An 18414-nucleotide genomic window follows, 5' to 3' on the forward strand; every position below is an offset into this window, starting at 1 on the left:
GGCTCACGGGCCCAGCCGCTCCGCGGCACGTGGGATCCTCCCGGACCGGGGCGCGAACCCGGTTCCCCTGCATCGGCAGGCGGACGCGCAACCACTGCGCCACCAGGGAAGGCCCTCCAGATGTTTTTGATGGAAGAGTAACTTTAAAGCGAAACTGAAAGATTCTTTAGACGAATTAATTAAAAAAAGTTTTTTTAACTTTTTACTTCATATTGGAGTATAGTTGATTAACAATGTTGTGATAGTTTCAGGTGTACAGCAAAGTGATTCAGTTATATGTATACATGTATCTATTCTTTTTCAAGTTCTTTTCCCATTTAGGTTGTTACAGAATATTGAACAGAGTTTCCTGTGCTATACAGCAGGTCCTTGTTGGTTATCCATCTTAAATACAGCAGTGTGTACATGTCAATACCATATTCCCTAACTATCCCTTTCCCCCCACCCTTCCCCCCTGGTAACCATAATAAGTTCGTTCTCTAATGATGAATTAATTTTTATTTCAATGAGAAACAGCACGCTTGTTGTGTACAACTTTGTATATATTTATTAACTCTAGAGATGATTCTCCCCAACCTCCATCCTTCATCCTCACCCCCAGGTGTATATCTTACGTGAGGTTTTAAAATGGGATATTGATTGGTTCACCAGTTTCTTCTTCTCTTCAGAAGGCTTTTAAAAATGTATATTTCTTATCCCAATTTAGTCAACTCGCTCTATAATAATGAAAGAAATTACTTCATTGCTTCGAAGTTTGACCTAAATGTAATCCACACATAGATATTTTTAAAGATGCATGTTTGAAAGTATATTTAATAGAATTATGTGTGTCATGCTATAAAGACCTGTTTGGGGAAGCTACCTGTCAACAGACCTCCAAAGGCAAAATGACATGTGATTCTATGGTTTTCTGTTGTATAATGTAGTCGCCCGTATTTATGGCATTTACAGCCTTCCATTTCTGAAGAGAAAGCATGTTTTTTTTAAATGTGCATAGAGAAAATTGATGGGTCTCAAGTGAAAACTAAATTATAGGATCAGAGAAATATGGGTAAGTAGCAACACTGATTCTGACGAGAGAGGATATGGCCAAACTCAAGCTGTGTAGGTAAGGGAATATATATATATATATATATATATATATATATATATATATATATATATTCGATACTACATGGATACTACATGGATTTGATGATACTGCATGGATAGATGAAGGTTTGGAATGAAAAGCTCAAGGTGAGAAAAGTGTGTGACACTTTACTGTATAGAGTTGGACGGATCTTGCTGTGTTTATCGTTAAGTTAAAGGTTATTTTAAAGCTGCCGTTTTTCTTTTCAGGTCTCATCAGATGTACTTCATGTTTGGCTTCCTTTTCTTAGTCTTTATAATTCTCCTGATTACTTGTTCAGAAGCTACCGTTTTGCTGTGTTATTTTCATTTGTGTACTGAGGTAAAGACATAGGAAACTAATGTATCTGAAGCTTTCTAAACTTGCATTATTGGAATTAGAGGTCTGTGTTGAGAAAGGAATTGAAATAAATGTTAACTGCATGGTTTGTATAACTTGGGATCACTTGTATATTGTGTTTTTCTAATGACACATTTTAATTTTAATGCAGCTATCAAGTTAATGCTACTTTGATGGAAAATTTTCAACAGAAAGCAATTTCTCTCTGGCTAGTTACTATAATTGCTGCGTAATATTCAGTTAACATAGAAAAATATAGGGAACTGATTTGATAGTTTAGACATATAAAAGATCTGGTTCGATGATGTTTTCTTTTTAACAATTAAAATTTTCTTGCAGCTTAGGCCAGGATTGCATTTTATGGGTTTGAGATTGCTGCTGAAGGCCCTTTCTCTTTCATTTCATTGCCTTTTGGTTACCATGGGCATAAATAATTCTTTTTACCTCATGCCATCCCCAGTTTTTTCCCGATGTCATTTTGGATAACTAAGCTGGTGGTGAACATGTTTTCTTTTCTTTTTTTTTTTAAGTTAATTAATTAATTAATTTATTTTTGGCTGCGTTGGGTCTTCGTTGCTGTGCACGGCCTTTCTCTAGTTGCAGCGAGCGGGGGCTACTCTTTGTTGTGGTGCGCAGGCTTCTCATGGCGGTGGCTTCTCTTGTTGCAGAGCGTGGGCCCTAGGTATGTGGGCTTCAGTAGTTGTGGCACGTGGGCTCAGTAGTTGTGGTTCACGGGCTCTAGAGCGCAGGCTCAGTAGCTGTGGCTCCCTGGCTGTAGAGCACAGGCTCAGTAGTTGTGGCACACAGGCTTAGTTGCTCCATGGCATGTGGGATCTTCCTGGACCAGGACTCGAACCCATGTCCCCGGCACTGACAGGTGGTTTCTTAACCCCTGTGCCACCAGGGAAGTCCCTGAACATGTTTTCTTGAATCCCCTAAATCCCTCTTATTTTGGTAGTTTAATGTGACTCTCTAAAGGTGACAAGAGAGTTTAGGGAATGATTATTATATACATGATGTCTTAGAGCATTTTTTTCTTGAGCTATAAAAATAAAGGTAAAAAATATGTAATTATGTATATATTATACTTAGCGACTCATTCATTCTATGGTACATTTTGTCATAGAAGATCTGTAACAGTCATTAATGAAACATACATTAATAGGCATATAATGTGTATATTTTTATTCCTTAGAAAATGTTTTGGCGGCCCCCAAGACCACCCACATGTTTGGTGACTCACTAGAAGGACTCATGGGACTCAGGGTATAGATGTCTTCTCGGCTAGGGTTTGTTACAGCCAAAGGATACACAACAGGATCAGCAAGGGAAAAAGACACAGGTGGAACCTGGAAAGAAATCCATGTGCAGTCTTCCTATGCTTTCTCTCTCTCATGAGGGGACACACCAAGCATGCTCCTTTCTCCAGCAGTAAACAAATGCAGGAATATATGTGCAACATGTCTTCCCAGGGAAGCCCATTAGAGACTCAGCATCCAAGGTTTTTATTGGGAGCTAGTCACATAGGCACCCTCTGCCTAGCAACTCCCCAAATTCCAGACTCCCAAAAGGAAAGCAAGTATTCACCATAAATCACATTGTTTGTACAATCTAGGTAGAGCAAACCAGTCTCATCAGTCAGGGAATGATTAAATGCCAAATTCCCAGATATAAGCCAAGAGTCAACCTTTTAAGCAGACCCTTCGAAAGATAGCAACCTCAGACCTGCTATGTTAACTCTTTTCTGCACACTTTATCCCCTTGGCCCTTGACCACAATGCCTTTATGGTAAAATTACTATCAGGAAGGGCCCATGGGGCAGGATGACACTAACCTGATTATTGACCTCAGTCATGCCTCCATGGGTCCTGAATTTAGCCAGTTAAAACAAATCCTATTAACCATAAAGGTCAGTCTTAGAGAAACAAACAGACTTATAGAAAAAGAGATCAGGTTTGTGTTGACCAGAGGCAGGGGTTGGGGGGAGGGATAATTGGATGAAGGTGGTCAAAAGGTACAAACTTGCAGTTATAAGATAAATAAGTACTAGGGATGTAATGTACAACGTGATATATAGAATCGACGCTGCTGTACGTTATATATGAACGTTGTTAAGACAGTAAATCCTAAATTCTCATCACAAGGAAAACATTTTTTTCTGTTTCTTTAATTTTGTATCTGTATGAGATGATGGGTGCTCACTAAATTTACTGTGAAAATCATTTCATGATGTATGTAAGTCACATCATTATGCTGTGTAACTTAAACTTAGATAGTGGTCTATGTCAGTTATATCTCAATAAAAATCCCAATAAAACTGAAAGGGTAAAAAAAGGTCTATCTTAAATTTCTATATTAACCTTTTTTTACCTGGCCTGAGGCATCAATTCAGGCCCAGCACAACTCTGGCCAGTAAATTGAAGCTGACCTGAAAGCCTTCCAGGGCTGAGGCAGCATCTGCAGAGAAAGGATGCACACATTAGAAGTACAATCCCCGAGGGCACACATCGTCCCCCTGGAAACCAAGAGTTTATCATTGTTAGGGCGCCCCAAGCAGGATGTACATTCGTCAGACAGTACATATTATATTAAATTTCTTATAAAACTTCCCTCTTTATTTCTTTTAATCCATAATCCTACAGAGCCTACTTTATGTTTCTTGTTATTACAATAATTGCTAACCCATGGATAGTTAGAATTTCATCTAAAAATTTGTTTTTTCTACCCCTTTTTGCAGGATTATCGTTGGTGGTGGAGAGCCTTTTTTACCAGCAGTTTTACAGCTGTTTACCTTTTTTTGTATGCAGTTTATTACTTCTTTACCAAACTTCAAATCACGGGCATTGCAAACACCATTTTGTACTTTGGGTACACGATGATCATGGTCTTGAGTTTCTTCCTTTTCACAGGTAAGCACAGAATTACTTTGTGTATTTCAGATTCTCTAAAAAGACTTGGCGATAGCCATAATATAATAAGCATCAATTAACAATTAATGGAAGGAAGAGGGAACAGAGTCATCATGTTCATTTTTATGCTTTGGAGATAAAAGATTGCAAAGCCCGGGGAGCTGGAGGGACCTTATATACTTAGCTGTAAGACTGTCTCTCGTGAATGTTTTTAAACAGTAGGGATGTGTTCCAAAGCACAGTAAGGGTTATGTGTAATCACCTTTGAATAGCTCCCAAGCATAAAAAATTAACCGACTTGAATAACTTTTAAATGAGTAAAATTAGATTAAGTCAATATAAGCAATTATAGGTGAGGAACAAGATGTATACTTCTCAGGATTACTCATTTGGGATTGTTATTTGGGTTCTGCTGTGATGGAAACTTTTGTTTAAATTAGTGCTTGAAGCAGGTGAAAAAATGGCATGGTTTCTAAGATGATCCAGTTGGAGAAATAATGAAGATGGAGAGCTTTACGCCCTTTCTAACCCAAGGGAAGCAGCGGTCCACCTCTACCTGTCTCACTTTTAAGTTCTGGTTTTAGCTCAAGTCATATCACTTGTGTAGATCAGTTTGGAACATTTCAAATATTTTCTCCGACTTTAACTCTCAGCCTCAACAAATATGCAAAAATTAACAATGGAAATTTGTCAGAAATCAAAGCCTTAAGACACATGTAAACATTATCTGAGAAACTGGGCATCTTGGTGGCGGCTCCTTTCTGTGCTTTTCATATACTGCTGCTCTCAACTCCTCAGTAAAGGGAAGACTGGGCAGGACTTCTCCCATCTCTCAGCCACCAGACGTTCTATTTAGGGACCTCCCTGGCGGTCCAGTTGTTGGGACTCCGCTCTTCCACTTCCACTGCAGGGGGCCCGGGTTTGATCCCTGGTTGGGGAACTCAAAAAGTTCTATTTAAAACCGAAGGCCTGAGGGTGTCTCACCATTTTAGTGTACCAGCCTCCTCATGTTTGTTTTTGAGGTTTTTACTGAAGTATACCTGCAGAAAAGCGCACACATCATAAGTGTAGAGCAGTGAGCACAATCTGTAACTGACACCCACGTTAATAAACAGTACGTGATCTGCACGCCCAAAGCCACTGTTGGGCCTCTTTCCATTCACCTTCCCCAAAAGGCAACCACTATTCTGACTTTGAACAGCATCGGTTAATTTGGCCTGTTTTCGATTTGTAGGCAAATGGAATCATACGAGATCTACTATTTTACGTCTGGCTTCACTGGGGTCTGGTTTCTTTTTCTCAAGATTGTTTGTGAATTTCATCCCTATCGCCGTGTGTACATGTCGTCTCTGCCCCTCGTGTGTTCTGTTTGGGGTTTCTCCCCCTGTGAGTTACTGGCTTTTCTCTTTGTGTAATGTGCAGTTAGATGGATTATGTTTTCTTTTCTTCATTACCTAACACTTTGACTCAGGCTGCCTTTTTCTGGGAGTCTTATATTACAACAGCTTCTTTCAGAAGTTAGATGTCATCCCAAACGGTCACATTGCTGACAAAAATCTGTGCCCTTTGGTTGGCTCCACCACTTGAATTGCTTCTGTCACTAATATGTGACTCTCCAAGGCTCTCAGTGGTCTCTTGCCAAATCTAAGGCCTTTCCCTGGTCTTCATCCTCCTTGGCTTCTTAGCTAAACACTACTCAACACCTATTCTGTGAAATTCTCCCAGCATGAGTGGCATTCTTCTCCTTGTACCACGCTGTGAATTCTTTTGTTTTCTTCCCTCTTCCTGTTACCTAACTCTAGCCTTTATCAAGGGTTCAGCTTTCAGCATTTCAGCCCTTTCTTTCTACACTCTCCCTTTTAGAGCTTATTTAGTCCCAGGGCTTCACTTATCTCCTCAGTGCTGCCAGCTCCCAAATCTGTATCTCTAGTCATAACCTCTCTCCAATTATATTCTGAACATTTGCATGTCGCATTGGTATAGCCAACTCGACATGCCCCAGAAAGTGAATGTAGCACTTCCTTTCCCCCCAAGTGACTCATCTTAATTTCTCTCTTCCTTTGACCATCATCTCTAATCTCTCATCTCCTTGGCTTATGTTGCAGGAATTCTGAACATAGCCCTTCCATGCTTTATAGTTAATTAATTACAACTCCCCTATTTATTCTTCACCAGAAGCTTCTTATTCTGTCTTACACTGCGCTAGACCCTGCGCTAGGTGCTGGGGACATAGTGGTGAAGAAGACAGGTAAGGTCCCCTGCTTTTGTGGATCTTATATCTTAATGGATGGGAGACAAAGAAGGAATTATGGGTTTGATGAGCTTTGTGAAAGAAATGATATTGAAGAAGAGGTGGATAGTCAAGTGTTTCAAACAGAGGTGACGGCATGTTCAAAAGTCCTAAAGTGAGAAGGAGTATGACATCTTCAAAGAACACAGAGAAGTTCAAGATGGCAAGAGAAGGAAGGTGGCACTAGGTGGCAATAGTGATTAGAGACACAAGGAACTAGCAGATCTTACCAGGGTCTTAAAAACTCTACTGTACTAGGGAATTTAGATTTTATTGTAGGAGTGATGGGAAGTTGAGGGGGTTTAAATAGGGAACTAATGTGATAATATCACTCTTCTTATTTGAAAGCTTTAATAGTGCCATACTTCTCTATCAAGGTCTAAACTTAACTTGGTGTTTGGGCTCCTGTTCTGCCTACTCAGCGTATTTCCTAAACCTCTTAAACTGAACCATTTACTGAGTTCAGGCGTGTCTCCTCCTGACTTTTTAAAAAAATATATATTTAAAAAATTTATTTTATTTATTTATTTTTGGCTGCATTGGGTCTTCATTGCTGCGCATGGGCTTTCCCTAGTTGCAGCGAGCGGGGGCTACTCTTCATTGTGGCACGTGGGCTTCTGATTGCGGTGGCTTCTCTTGCTGTGGAGCACAGGCTCTAGGTGCACGGGCTTCAGTAGTTGTGGCTCGCAGGCTCTAGAGTGCAGGCTCGGTAGTTGTGGCGCACGGGCTTAGTAGCTCCGCAGCATGTGGGATTTTCCCGGACCAGGGCTTGAACCCGTGTCCCCTGCATTGGCAGGCAGATTCTTAACCACTGTGCCACCAGGGAAGCCCTCCTCCTGACTTTTTTAGCATGTCTCCCCACCTAACTTGGAATCTCCTTGAGAACAGGGACCACATCGTATGCCTATTTTATATCCTTCATAGTGCTAAGCACATGAATTACATAGAGCATGAAAGAGAGGAGATACCATTATGGTCTAATGTTTCCATATCTATTTTATTTTATTTTAAATTAAAAGAATGTTTAGATTGAAGTATAATTGACATACAACATTGTATTAGTTTCTGGTGTACAACATAATGATTTGATATTTGTATATATTGCAAAATGATCACCACAATAAGTCTAGTAGTTAACATCTGTCATCATACACAGTTACAAAATTTTTGGAGTAGATGAGAACTTTTAAGATTTATTCTCTTAGCAACTTTCAAACATGCAGTACAGTATTATTAATTATAGTCACTATGCTGTAAATTACATCCCCATGACTTATTTATAACTGGAAGTTTGTACCTTTTGACCCCCTTCACCCATTTCACCCACATCCTCTCCCCGCCCTCCAGCCTCTGGAAACCATCAGTTTGTTCTTTGTATCTATGAGCTTGGTTGTTTTTTTTTTTTTCCCTAAGATCCGACATGTAAGTGAGAGCGTGCAGTATTTGTTTTTCTCTGTCTGACTTATTTCACTTAGCATAATGCCCTCAAAGCCCATCCATGTTGTCACAAAAGGCAGGATTCCATTCTTTTTTACGGCTAAATAATATTCCGTTGTGTACATATACCACATTTTCTTTATCCATTTATCCATCAGTGGACACTTAGGTTGTTTTCATATCTTGGCTATTGTAAATAATGCTGCAGTGAACATGGGGTACATTTATCTTTTTGAGTTAGTGTTTTCATTTTCTTTGGATAAATACCCAAAACTGGAATTGCTGGATCTTACAGTAGTTCTATTTTTAATTTTTTGAGGAACCTCCATACCATTTTCTGTAGTGGCTGCACCAATTTATATTCCCACCAACAGTGCACAGGGTCCCCTTTTCTCCACATCCTCGCCAACACTTTTTATTTCTTGTGTTTTTGATAATTGCCATTCTAACAGGTGTGAGGTGATATCTCACTGTGGGTTTGATTTGCATTTCCCTGATGATTAATGCTGTTGAGCATCTTTTCATGTACCTCTTGGTCTTCTGTATGTCTTCTTTGGAGAAACGTCTATTCAGATCCTCTGCCCATTTTTTTGTAATAAAATGCTTACATCTATCATAACAGCCCTAAAATCATTCTGGAGGGTGTATATTTTTTTTCCTTTCCAGTTTTTTGAGATTTTTATTGAGATATAGTTGACATACAGCACTGTATAAGTTTAAGGTATACAACATAGTGATTTGACTTACATAGTCATGAAATGATGATCACAGTAAGTTTAGTGAATATCCATCATCTCATATAGTTACAAAATTGAAGAAATAGAAAAAATTTTTTTTCTTGTGCTGAAATTTACTTTCAACAACTTTCATATATAACGTACAGCAGTGTTAATTATATTTATCATTGTACATTACAACCCTAATACTTATTTATCTGATAACTGAAAGTTTGTACCTTTTGACTGCCTTCATCCAATTCCTCTTCACCCACCCCTCACATCTGGTAACTACAAATCTGATCTCTTTTTCTATGAGTTTGTTTGCTTGTTTGTTGAAGTATAATTGACCTACAGCACTGTGTTAGTTCCTGGTACACAGCATAGTGATTTGATATTTCTATCCATTTCAAAATGATCACCATGATAAGTCTAGTTACCATCTGTCACTGTACAAAGATTTGCATAATCATTGACTATATCCCCCACACTGTACATTTCATCCCATGACTTATTTATTTTGTAACTGGAATTTTGTATCTCTTAGTCTCCCTCACCTATTTCACTCCTCCACCAACCCCCCCACCCCCGGCAACCACTTGTTTGTTCTCTGTATCTATGACTGTTTCTATTTTGTTACGTTTGTTCAATTGTTCCATTTTTTAGATTCCACATACAAGTGAAATCATACAGTATTTGTTTTTCTCTGTCTGACTTATTTCACTTAGCATAATACCCTCTAGGTCCATCCATGTTGTCCCAAATGGCCAAATGACAAGATTTAATTCTTTTTTTTATGGCTGAATTATATATATATATATATATATATATATATATATATATACACACACACACACAAACATATACCACATCTTATTTATCCATTCATCTATTGATGAGCACTTAGGTTGCTTCCATATCTTGGCTACTATAAATGATGCTTCAGTGAACATAGGGGTTTTTCTCTGTCTGACTTATTTCACTTAGCATAATACCCTCTAGGTCCATCCATGTTGTCCCAAATGGCCAAATGACAAGATTTAATTCTTTTTTTTATGGCTGAATTATATATATATATATATATATATATATATATATATATATATATATATATACACACACACACACACACAAACATATACCACATCTTATTTATCCATTCATCTATTGATGAGCACTTAGGTTGCTTCCATATCTTGGCTACTATAAATGATGCTTCAGTGAACATAGGGGTTCATATATCTTGAATTAGTGTTTTTGTTTTCTTCGGATAAATACCCAGGAGTGGAATTGCTGGATCATGTGGTGGATCTATTTTCATTTTTTTCAGGAATCTCCATACTGTTTTCTACAGTGGCTGCACCAATTTAGATTCCCACCAACAGTGTACAAAGGTTCCCTTTTCTCCACACCCTCACCAACACTTGTTATTTGTTACCTCTTTGATGATAGCCATTCTGACAGGTGTGAGGTGATATCTCATTGTGGTTTTGATTTGCATTTCCCCGATGATTAGTGACATTGAACATCTTTTCATGTGCCTGTTGGCCTTCTGTATGTTTTGTCTTCTCTGGAAAAATGTCTGTTCAGATCCTATGCCCATTAAAAAAAAATTTTATAATTTTTTTTGATGTAGACCATTTTTTTAAAAGTCTTTGTTGAATTTGTTACAGTATTGCTTTTGTTTTATGTGTTGGTTTGTTGGCTGCAAGGCACGTGGGATCCTAGCTCCCCGACCAGTGATTGAACCCTCACCCCCTGCATTGGTAGGCAAAGTCTTAACCACTGAACCGGCAGGGAAGTCCTGCTCTACACATTTTTAATTGGATTTTTTTTTGGTGGGGGGGTTATTGCTATTGAGTTGGATGAGTTTTTTAAAAAATCTATTTTGGCTATTAACCCCTTATCAGATATATGATATGCAAGTAGTTTCTCCCATTCAGTAGGTTGCCTTTTCATTTTTGTTGATGGTTTCCTTTTCTGTACAGAAACTTTTTAGTTTGATGTAGTCCCACTTGTTGATTTTTGCTTTTGTTGCCTTTGCTTTTGGTGTGAAGTCCAAAAAAATCATCACCAAGACTGATGTCAAGGAGCTTACCTCCTATATTGACTTTTAGGAGCTTTATGGTTTCAGGTCTTACGTTCAGGTCTTTAATCCACTTTAAGTTAATTTTTGTGTCCAGTTTCATTCATTTGCATGTAACTGTCCCGTTTTCCCAACACCATTTATGAAGAGACTATCCTTTCTCCATTGTATATTATTGGCTCCTTTGTCATAAATTAGTTGACCATATATGAGTGGGTTTATTTCTGGGCTCTCTGTTTTGTTCCATTGAGTTATGTATTTGTTTTTATGCCAGTACCATACGGTTTTGATTACTATAGCTTTGTGATATAGTTTGAAATCAAGGGATTGATACCTCCAGCTTTGTTCTTGTTTCTCAAGATTGCTTTGGCTATTTGGGATCTTTTGTGGTTCCATACAAATTTTAGGATTGTTTGTTCTATTTCTGTGAAATTACCACTGGACTTTTATTTTATTATTATTATTATTTTTTGACCATGCTGTGCAGCATGTGGGATCTTAGTTCCCTGACCAGGGTTCAAACCTGCGCCCCCTGCATTGGAGGCACAGAGTGTTAACCACTGGACCATCAGGGAAATCCACCACTGGACTTTTGATAGGGATTGCATTGAATCTGTAGATTCCTTTAATACTGTAAAAATGTAGACATTTTTACAGTATTAATTCTTACAATCCATGAGCATGGAATATCTTTCCATTTATTTGTGTTTTCTTCAATCTTTCATTAACATCTTACAGTTTTCAGTGTAGAGGTCTTTCAGTTTCTCGGTTAAATTTATTCTTAGGTATTTCATTCTTTTTTTGATCAATTGTAAATGGGATTGTTTTCTTAATTTCTCTTTCTGATAGTTCATTATTAGTGTATAGAAATGCAACAAATTTCTATACGTTGATTTTGTATCCTGAAACTTTCCTGAATTCATTTATTAGTTCTAATAGTTCTTTGGTGGAGTCTTTAGGGTTTTCTATACATAATATCATGTCATCTGTAGATAGTGACAGTTTTACTTCTCCCTTTCCAAATTGGATACCTTTTATTCTTTTTCTTGCCTAATTGTTCTGCCTAGGACTTTCAATACTCTATTAAATAAAAGTGGTGAGTGTGGGCATCCTTGTCTTGTTCCTGATCTTAGAGGAAAAGCTTTTCGCTTTTCACCTTTGAGTATGATGTTAGCTATGGGTTTGTCATATATGGACTTTATTATGTTGAGATATGTATCCTCTGGACCCATTATCATTATGTAATGCCCTTATTAGCTTATTACAGTCTTCTTTTTAAAATCTATTTTGTGTAAATATAGCTACCCCAGCTTTCTTTTGGTTTCCATTTGCATGGAATATCTTTTTTTTTTAATCCCTTCACTTTCAGTCTGTGTGTCCTTATGTCTGAAGTGAGTTTCTTATAGGCAGCATATAGATGGGTCTTGTTTTTTATCTATTCCAGCCACTGTATGTGTTTTGACTGGAGAATTTAGTCTATTTACATTTAATTATTGATAGGTATGTCCTTATTGCCATTTTGTTATTTGTTTCCTGGCTGGTTTTTAGTTCCTCTGTCCCTTTCTTCTTCTCTTGTCTCTTCCTCTGTGGTTTGATGACTTTCTTTAGTGGTATGCTTAGATTACTTTCTCATTATCTTTTGTGTATCTCTATAGGTTTTTGCTTTGTGGCTACCATGAGGCCTATGTATATTGGGTTGGCCAAAAAGTTCGTTCGGTTTTTTTCCATAAGATGGCTCTACTAGCGTTTAGTTGTCTTTAACTTCATTCGAAACAGTTTTGTTAGATTGTGTTGTGACAGCTGTCATATCAGCATGCATTTAAAAAGAAAACTTATCAAAATTGCATTTTGGGGGACTTCTCTAGTGGTCCAGTGGTTTAGAATCCGCCTTCCAATGCAGGGGACGCAGGTTCAATCCCTGTTGGGGAACTAAGATCCCACATGCTGCAGGTCAGCTAGGCCCGCACGCTGCAACTACTGAGCATGTGAGCCACAACTAGAGAGCCTGCATGCTGCAACTACAGAGCCCACGTGCTCTGGAGGCCATGCAACACAACTAGAGAGAAGCCCATGAGCCGCAACGAAGATCCTGCATGCTGCAACTAAGACCTGACACCACCAAAAATAAATAAATAGTAAAAAAAACCTGAATTTTTTTGTAGCCATTTTAATATGGAAGATGGAAGAAAAAAAGCAACATTTTCCGCATATTATGCTTTATTATTTCCAGAAAGCTAAAAATGCAACTGAAACGCAAAAAAAGATTGGTGCAGTGTATGGCAAAGGTGCTGTGAATGACTGGACGTGTCAAAAGTGGTTTGCGAAAAAAAAAAAGTGGTTTGCAAAGTTTCGTGCTGTAGATTTCTCGCTGGACGATGCTCCACAGTCAGGTAGACCGGTTGAAGTTGATAGTGATCAAATTGAGACATTAATTAAGAACAATAAGCGTTATATCATGCGGGAGTTAGCTGACATACTCAAAATTTCCAAATCAAGCATTGAAAATCATTTGCACCAGCTTGGTTATGTGAATCGCTTTGATGTTTGGGTTCCACATATGTTAAGTGAGAAAAACCTTCTTGACCGTATTTCTGCATGCGATTCTCTACTTAAAATTAATGAAAATGTGTGACGGGTGATGAAAAGTTGGTACTGTACAATAATGTCGAACGGAAGAGATCCTGGGGCAAGTGAATTGAACCACCACCAACCACACCAAAGGCCAGTGTTCATCCAAAGAAGGTGATGGTGTGTATATGGTGGGATTGGAAGGGAGTTCTCTATTATGAGCTCCTTCTGGAGAACCAAATGATTAATTCCAACAAGTACTGCTCCCAATTAGACGAACTGAAAGCAGCACCCGACGAAAAGCGTCCGGAATTAGTCAACAGAAAATGCATAATCTTCCATCAGGGTAACTCAAGACTGCATGTTTCTTTGATGACCAGGCAAAAGCTGTTACATCTTGGCTGGGAAGTTCTGATTCATCCACCGAATTCACCAGACATTGCACCTTTGGATTTCCATTTATTTCAGTCTTTACAAAATTCTCTTAATGAAAAAATTTCAATTCCCTGGAAAACTGTAAAAGGCACCTGGAACAGTTCTTTGCTCAAAAGGATAAAAAGTTTTGGGAACAAAAAAACAAAAAAAAACAAAAAAAAACAAAAAAAAAAAACAAACAAACTCTGGGGCTTCCCTGGTGGCGCAGTGGTTGCGCGTCCGCCTGCCGATGCAGGGGAACCGGGTTCGCGCCCTGGTATGGGAAGATCCCACATGCCGCGGAGCGGCTGGGCCCGTGAGCCATGGCCACTGAGCCTGCGCGATGTGTTTTTTAGTTTTACTTAAAAACCAAAGGAACTTTTTGGCCAACCCAATAACAACTTATAACAGTCTATTTTAAGTTGATAAGACCCTAAGTTTGAAAGCATTCTAAAGCTCTACAGTTTTACTCTCGTTCTGTGATTTATGTCTTTGATGTCACATTTTACATCTTTTTATTATGTGTATCACCTAACTTATTTTTACTACTTTTGTCTTTTAACCTTTATGCTAGGTTTTTAAATTTTTTTAATAATTAAAATCTTTTCCTGCCCCTTCACCTTCCTACTAGCTTTATAAGTGATTAATCCACTACCTTTACTAATATATATTTACCTTTACCAGTGAGATTTATACTTTCATAAGTTGTCTTGTTACTAATTCGTGCCCTTTCTTTTCAGCAAAAAGGAGTCCCTTTAACATTTCTTGTAAGGCCAGTTTAGTGGTGATGAACTACTTTAGCTTTTGATTGTCTGGAAAACTTTTGTTTTTTAATTAATTTTTATTGGATGATAATTGATTTACAATGTTGTGTTAGTTTCTGCTGTATAGCAAAGTGAATTGGTTATACATATACATATATCCACTCTTTTTTAGATTCTTTTCCCATATAGGCCATTACAGAGTATTGAGTAGAGTTCCTTGTGCTATACAGTAGGTCCCCATTAGTTATCTATTTTATATAGTACTGTGTATATGTCAATCCTATTCTCCCAGTTCATCCCTCCCCAGCCCGGAAAACTTTTTATCTCTCATTCAATTCTGAATGATAACTTTGCCAAGTAGAGTATTCTTGGTTGGATTTATTTTCTTTCATCATTTTGAATATATTGTCACTCCCTTCTGGCCTGCAAAGTTTCTGCTGAAAAATCTATAGATAGTCTTATGGGGGTTCATAACAAGTTGTTTTTCTCTTGCTGCTTTTAATATTCTCCCCTTGTCTTTAACTTTTGACATTTTAATTGTAATGTGTCTCAGTGGGTCTCTTTGGGTTCATTTTAGTTGCAACTCTCTGGACTTCCTGGATCTAGACATCTGTTTCTTCCCCCAGGTTAGGGAAGTTTCCAGCCATTATTTCTTCAAATAATTTTTCTGCCCCTTTCCCTCTCTCTTCTCCTTTTGGAACTCCTATAATGCAAATGTTAGTCCACTTGACGATGTCCCATAAGTCCCTTAAGCTATCTTCACTTTTTTCATTTTTTTTCTTTTTTGCTCTGATTAGGTGAGTTCCTCTGCCCTGTCTTTGAGTTTACTGATCCTTTCTTCTGTTTCATCTAGTCTGCTATTGGACCCCTGTAGTGTATTTTTCAGTTGAGTTATTGTATTTTTCAGCTCTGTGGTTTATGTGTGAAACTTTCTTATATTTTCTATTGATACATCTTTGTTGGAGTTCTCACTGTATTCATCCATTTTTCTCCCGAGTTCTGTAAGCGGCTTTATGACCATTACTTTGAGTTCTTTATCAGGTAAATTACTTAACTTTGTTTCCTTAAGGTTTTTTTTTTTTTTCCCCTGAGGTTTTCTCTTATTCTTTTGTTTGGAACATATTCCTCTGTTTCTTTATTTTGCTTGACTATGTTGGTTCCTGTGCATTAGATGAAATAGCCACCTCTCCCAGCTTTGAAGGGTTGGCCTTGTGTAGGAGATGAACCTCACTGTTGAAATCTGCCCTAGCTCTTGATTGTCTCTCAAACCTTTGTGATGATCCAAGTGGCCTATTTTATTTATTTTTATTGGAGTATAGTTGCTTTACAATGTTGTGTTAGTTTCTACTGTACAGCAAAGTGAATCAGCTATACGTATACATATATCCCCTCTTTTTTGGATTTCCTTCCCATTTAGGTCACCACAGAGCACTGAGTAGAGTTCCCTGTGCTATACAGTAGGTTCTCATTAGTTATCTACTTTATACGTAGTATGAATAGTGTATATACGTCAATCCCAATCTCCCAGTTCATCCCCCCCACCATATCCATACGTTTGTTCTCTAAGTCTGTGTCTCTTATTTCTGCTTTGTAAATAAGATCGTCTATGCCAGGGGTCCGCGGCCTGTTAGGAACCGGGCCGCACAGCAGGAGGTGAGTGGTGGGTGAGTGAGCAAAGCTTCTGCTGCTCTCCATCGCTCGCGTTACCTCCTGGACCGCTGTATCCCAGTCCCCCTCACCACGGTCTGTGGAAAAATTGTCTTTCATGAAACCGGTCCCTGGTGCCAAAAAGGTTGGGGACTGCTGGTCTATACCAGTTTTTTCAGATTGCACATATATGCGTGAATATACGATATTTGTTTTTCTCTTTCCGACTTACTTCGCTCTGTATGACAGTCTCTAGGTCCATCAGCCTATTTCATTTTTAGTAGATCCTAGTAGTTGAGGGTGTGCCAAAACCTTCCAGTGTCTCAAAGGGGAGGATCTCGGTCAGCACCCGAGATTCAGACTGATTGAAAGCCAGACCCTCAGGCAGCAGCTTTTAAAGAATACACATATATCTTCTGTGGAACTGCGAGTGTAAACCCCACTGGCTTCCAGAACCAGGTGATCTGGAGGTGTCTGTCGGGCAGCAGTCTCAAAAATCAGGGCTCCAGATGAGTGTATAAGCTCCTTTCTGGGAGGCACTGGTGAGCTGAGGGAGAGTGCAAAGGTGATGTTGCCCCTAAGGCCGAAGGTTTAGGACTAGCAAGTAGGCCTCCTTCACAAAAAGCCTGTGGAGGTCTTTCAGTCTGCTGTCTGTGTAGTGCCCTGGGGGTGGCAGTTGCCAAGGACTGCCTTTCCAGTTGTTACTGTCCCATGGGACCCAGGAACACCAGCCCTCCTGGCCACCAGAGCCAGGCGATCAAGGGGTAACCCTGGGAGGCAGCTGCAAAAACCAGGGCACTAAATGTAAAAACTGGGGCACCAGACTCATATAAGAGTTCCCATCCTCCAAAGTCTCAGGGAAGGTTTACAGTCAGCCCTAAGATGTGGACTTAATTAGAAGCCTGCCCCTCAGGCTGAAGCTATGATGATAAGGTAATAGGAGCCCCTGGGTCTGTTGCCTCTTGCTGGGCCCAGGGAGTGGTAGCTGTTTAAGAACTCTTTCTCCATTGGTTACAGTCCTGTGGGACTTGTGAGCATAAGCCCCGCTGCCCACCAGAGCCGGGCAATGCAGAGGTGTCCCCTGGCAGCAGCTGCAAAAATCAGGGCACCATATGTAAAAACTGGGGTGCCAGATGTGTGTAGAAGCTCCCCTCTGGGAGATACAGCACTCTGGAGTATGGCCGAGGGAGAGCACAAAGAGGGCACCCGCTGACTGGAGCAAGGCACAGGGGAAGTGCAAAGATGGCATCCACAGAAAAAAAAGGGAAAAAGAGGAAAAAAATGAAAGTAAAAGAAAAAGAAAACAAGAAGAGAAAGGAAAATGGGAAATAACATAAGAGGTGAGGGAGATGGCACCTGATGGCTTTAGCAAGGCAGGGGGATTTGGAGGAAGATGGTGCCCACTGGCTGAAGCATAAAGATGACACCCGCTGCAAAGAAAGGAAAAAATAAAAGAAAAAATATGGTACCAGCTAGCTTAGGTAGGCATAAGGAGAGCAGAAGATGGCACCCACCAGCCTCTGTCCCTGAGAGTATCCCAGCAGGCCCCATCCCTTCAGACCAACGCTTTAAAATTAGCAAAGGAGTCTTTCACATCAAGTCTGGGTGCCTTTCAAAAGGCTGCTTCTGTTCTGTGCCCTGGAGCCGGTGAGTCTGCGTGTGGGCCCTTTTTTTAAAAAAAATTGTTTAGTGGAGTATAGTTGATTTACGATGTTGTGTTAGTTCCTACTGTACAGTAAAGTGAATCAGTTATACGTATACATATATCCTCTCCTTTTTTCTTTTTAGATTCTGTTCCCATGTAGGCCATTACAGAGTATTGAGTAGAGTTCCCTGTGCTAAAAAATAGGTCCTTCTTAGTTACTTATTTTATATAGTAGTGTATATATGTCAATCCCAATCTTCCAATTTATCCCTCCCGCCCTTACCCCCTGGTAACCATAAGTTTATTTTCTACATCTGTGACTCTGTTTCTGTTTTGTAGATAAGTTTATTTGTACACTTTTTTTAAGATTTCACATATAAGCGATATCATATGATATTTGTCTTTCTGTGTCTGACTTACTTCCCTCAGTATGACAGTCTCTAGGTCCCTCCATGTTGCTGCAAATG

The 18414-nt window shown here is 39.2% G+C and overlaps 1 protein-coding gene across 1 annotated transcript in view; it reads left to right on the top strand.

The window, feature by feature from the left end:
* LOC102992353 (transmembrane 9 superfamily member 2-like) overlaps positions 1-18414 on the top strand; it is a 102068-nt gene that overhangs the window by 72327 nt on the left and 11327 nt on the right. Inside the window, 2 exon segments of the mRNA XM_028482341.1 lie at positions 1342-1453; positions 4209-4380. Coding sequence (XP_028338142.1) covers positions 1342-1453; positions 4209-4380 — 284 coding nt within the window.

This window comes from Physeter macrocephalus, chromosome 21 (assembly GCF_002837175.3).
Source record: "Physeter macrocephalus isolate SW-GA chromosome 21, ASM283717v5, whole genome shotgun sequence".
In the NCBI taxonomy this organism is placed as follows: domain Eukaryota; kingdom Metazoa; phylum Chordata; class Mammalia; order Artiodactyla; family Physeteridae; genus Physeter; species Physeter macrocephalus.